The sequence below is a fragment of the Anneissia japonica genome, unplaced genomic scaffold (genome assembly GCF_011630105.1).
Source record: "Anneissia japonica isolate Jap-2015-1 unplaced genomic scaffold, ASM1163010v1 scaffold284861_len14191_cov161, whole genome shotgun sequence".
Lineage (NCBI taxonomy): Eukaryota > Metazoa > Echinodermata > Crinoidea > Comatulida > Comatulidae > Anneissia > Anneissia japonica.
In genome coordinates this window covers 1-2,930 of record NW_022724076.1, presented here as the reverse complement: position 1 = coordinate 2,930, position 2,930 = coordinate 1, and the positions used below count along the sequence as shown (strand labels likewise).

The 2,930-nt window shown below is 33.4% G+C and overlaps 1 protein-coding gene across 1 annotated transcript in view; it reads left to right on the top strand.

The window, feature by feature from the left end:
• The window catches only part of LOC117112478 (cathepsin F-like), an 11,961-nt gene extending 9,168 nt beyond the window's left edge, over positions 1-2,793 (top strand). Inside the window, exons 3-6 of the mRNA XM_033255567.1 lie at positions 1,096-1,301; positions 1,667-1,709; positions 2,045-2,058; positions 2,762-2,793. Of these exons, the coding sequence (XP_033111458.1) occupies positions 1,096-1,301; positions 1,667-1,709; positions 2,045-2,058; position 2,762 (264 nt within the window). The 3' untranslated portion in view covers positions 2,763-2,793. The remainder of the gene's footprint in view (positions 1-1,095; positions 1,302-1,666; positions 1,710-2,044; positions 2,059-2,761) is intronic.
• Positions 2,794-2,930: the final 137 nt, after the last annotated feature.

Genomic DNA, 2,930 nt, shown 5'->3' with positions numbered 1-2,930 from the left:
ATACACACATATATATATATATAGGCCTATAACATGTTTTCGTGCACCGTCCATATTTCATTTTGATTGAATCGTTAATGTATTACTGTATTATGCAAAGTCGTTACATAACTATTATTTATTAATGAATAATTATTTTCTTAATTGTATGATCATCTATATTTTTGTACGTTTCCTTATAATTTTTGAATTTGTCATTTTCTGTATTTAATGTATATATAAACAGATAATCAATTTGGATTTTTTACATTCAACTTGTATATAGCTAACTTATTTATTCCTCGTTTATTGAATTATATATAGGCCATCCATTAATTTATTGATTTGCCTAATTTGTCTGTCGGCGAATTGTCCAGTCGGTGGATTCGATTTCAGCTAATTCCGGTGTCTGAATTTTCTTTCGGTCAACTGTCCTGTCGGCCAAACATCCGTCGGCAAACTGGCATTTGGTGAAATGTCCTAGTACGACGAAGAATCATCAATCACATAAAAAAAATAAATTGTCGGCGAAATGTCTGTCGGCAAATTGGTTGTCGGCGAATTCGATTTCGCCGAATTCCGATGTCTGAATTTTCTTTCGGTCAACTGTCCTGTCGGCCAAACATCCATCGGCAAACTGGCATTCGGTGAAATGTCCTAGTACGACGAAGAATCATCAATCACATCACAAAAAATAAATTGTCGGCGAATCGTCCAGTCGGCGAATTCAATTTCGGCGAATTCCAGTGTCGGTAAATTTCTTTCGGTCAACTGTCTGTTGGCCAAACGTCCGTCGGCAAACTGGCATTCGGCGAAATGTCCTAGTACCGAAAGAAAGAAAACAAACTTAAAAAGGTGAAAGGAGATTACTAAATTTACGGTAATTATTTCAAAGTGCGCCCTCACTAAACATCACGAAAATGCTTTTTAAAAGAATAGGCATACTACCGGCTAAATAAACACTGCCTAATTATTTAGGCTCTAGGTCTATGAGTGTACTGACTGAACTAACTGAAGTTTCACATCTATTTTTAGCATTTATGCAAAGTTTCTGTTATGATTATATTCAAGCAGATATGAAACTGAATTTTTTAATTAAATAAACATTTATTGTAGGAAAGTGTTGAAAGACAGAAGAAACTGAACAGCAAAAGGCAACATCCAGATGATGCTAAGTATGGTGTGAACGCTTTTTCTGATTTAACTCCAGATGAATTTGCTGAACACTATCTTGGTATTTACCAACGAGTACCAGCATCAACGAGCTCTGGTTATGTACCTTCATCAAAAGAGGTTGATAAAATACCATCTAAATTTTCATTGTGAGTGACTGATTTTTAAGGCCAGCAATCTTAGGGCAAATAGAAAAATTTATTTATTTTAACAGCTTGAAAAAGCAATGCAATTTTGTGACAGGAAATACATTCTTTAAAAAAACAATAAAATTAAATAAGTTTTTATACAATATTTACAGTATTCTTGCCAAATAAAAACAGTCCCTCTCTCATTAATAAAAAAAAAGGAATATTCTATTGTACCGAATAAAAAAATTTAAAAAAAACACCCACCCTTATTACTTTTTTTTTTTTTTTTCAAAATTGGAGTTGTTCATGCTTTGCAAATATATTATGATTTTTGCTCATGAAAGATTATATATAATATAATGCATTACTATTATCTTTTACAGAGAGGGTAAGGGTGTTTTGACTTCAGTACGTGACCAAGGTGCGGTGAGTTCGCCTTTATTATTCATTAGAATAGGGATTTAGTTTTGCATTCTCAATACTCGCACCTCACCAGTCTGTAACTCCGGTTTATATAAACTATTAGAATATATAAATTTTTAAGGTAATAAATGATGCAAAGTGTATAACAAAAATGTATAAAATTTCACAACAATTAGAACATTTAATTAGTTTATTTTGTGAATATAATACCTGTATAATTTATTTCATTATTATTACTAATTAATATTATTAATTTTTTATATAATTTTTTTGAATACAACATTTCTAAAAGTGTTTTCTCTGTTTTTTCCCATATGGTGGCGCTATTAATACACTAGTGTGGAGGATGCTGGTAAGCATGAATCATTCTCTATTAAACATGTGACATGCCCAAATATGGTCATGATGACATCACACCATTATCACATATAAGCACATCATGACTATATATGGGCATACAACTGTGAATAGCCCTTTTTTTTTGGCCCATAGCTTGTTCTGGTCCAGTTGATTTGCTGGTAACCACACAAATCTCACAAGTTTGAGTAGAGGAATTGGAAAATAAGTATTACAGTTGAACTTGCCTAAATCAAATCCAAAATGTGAGATAAATTTTGACGTAACACATTATCAATTAATGGAAATCACAACAATTTGGCATGTAAAATAAGATCAACTTAGAAATTAATTGACGTAGGCACAGTCGACTATACAAGTTTAACTGTATATGTTAAAAAAAGAAGCGACAGCCAAAAATGAAGTAGGCGGGAACTAATTAATATTTTTTACTGGCCTTTGCAAAGTATCATTGTGTTTTGAATTGACAGTGCATTCTCCAATTCGAGACGCCTCTAATTCTAAGACCTCTTTAATTCACAGCCACTTATTCAAAGAAGCAAATAACAATCTTCAAGCCTTTTCAGAAAGCTAACCCTCTAATTGCAGACCGAACCCTGAGACCACAAGATCAGGTCCATCTGTTGCAGGGCCTTCCTATAGGGTTAAACCTTTTTCCTATAAATTAAATTTTTAAAAATAACATTAATAATCTGCAGATGGAAGTGGCATAAGCGGTTTTCGGCATCAAGTTCTACCAATATCGGCACAGGTTCCCGGCCGGCTTGCTCCTATAGTTCTGGTGGTGGAACAAGTCTTCTCTGATAAGGACTATAAACCGTAGGCCCAGTGTACACAAATGCTCATGTGCACTTTAAAGAACCCAGT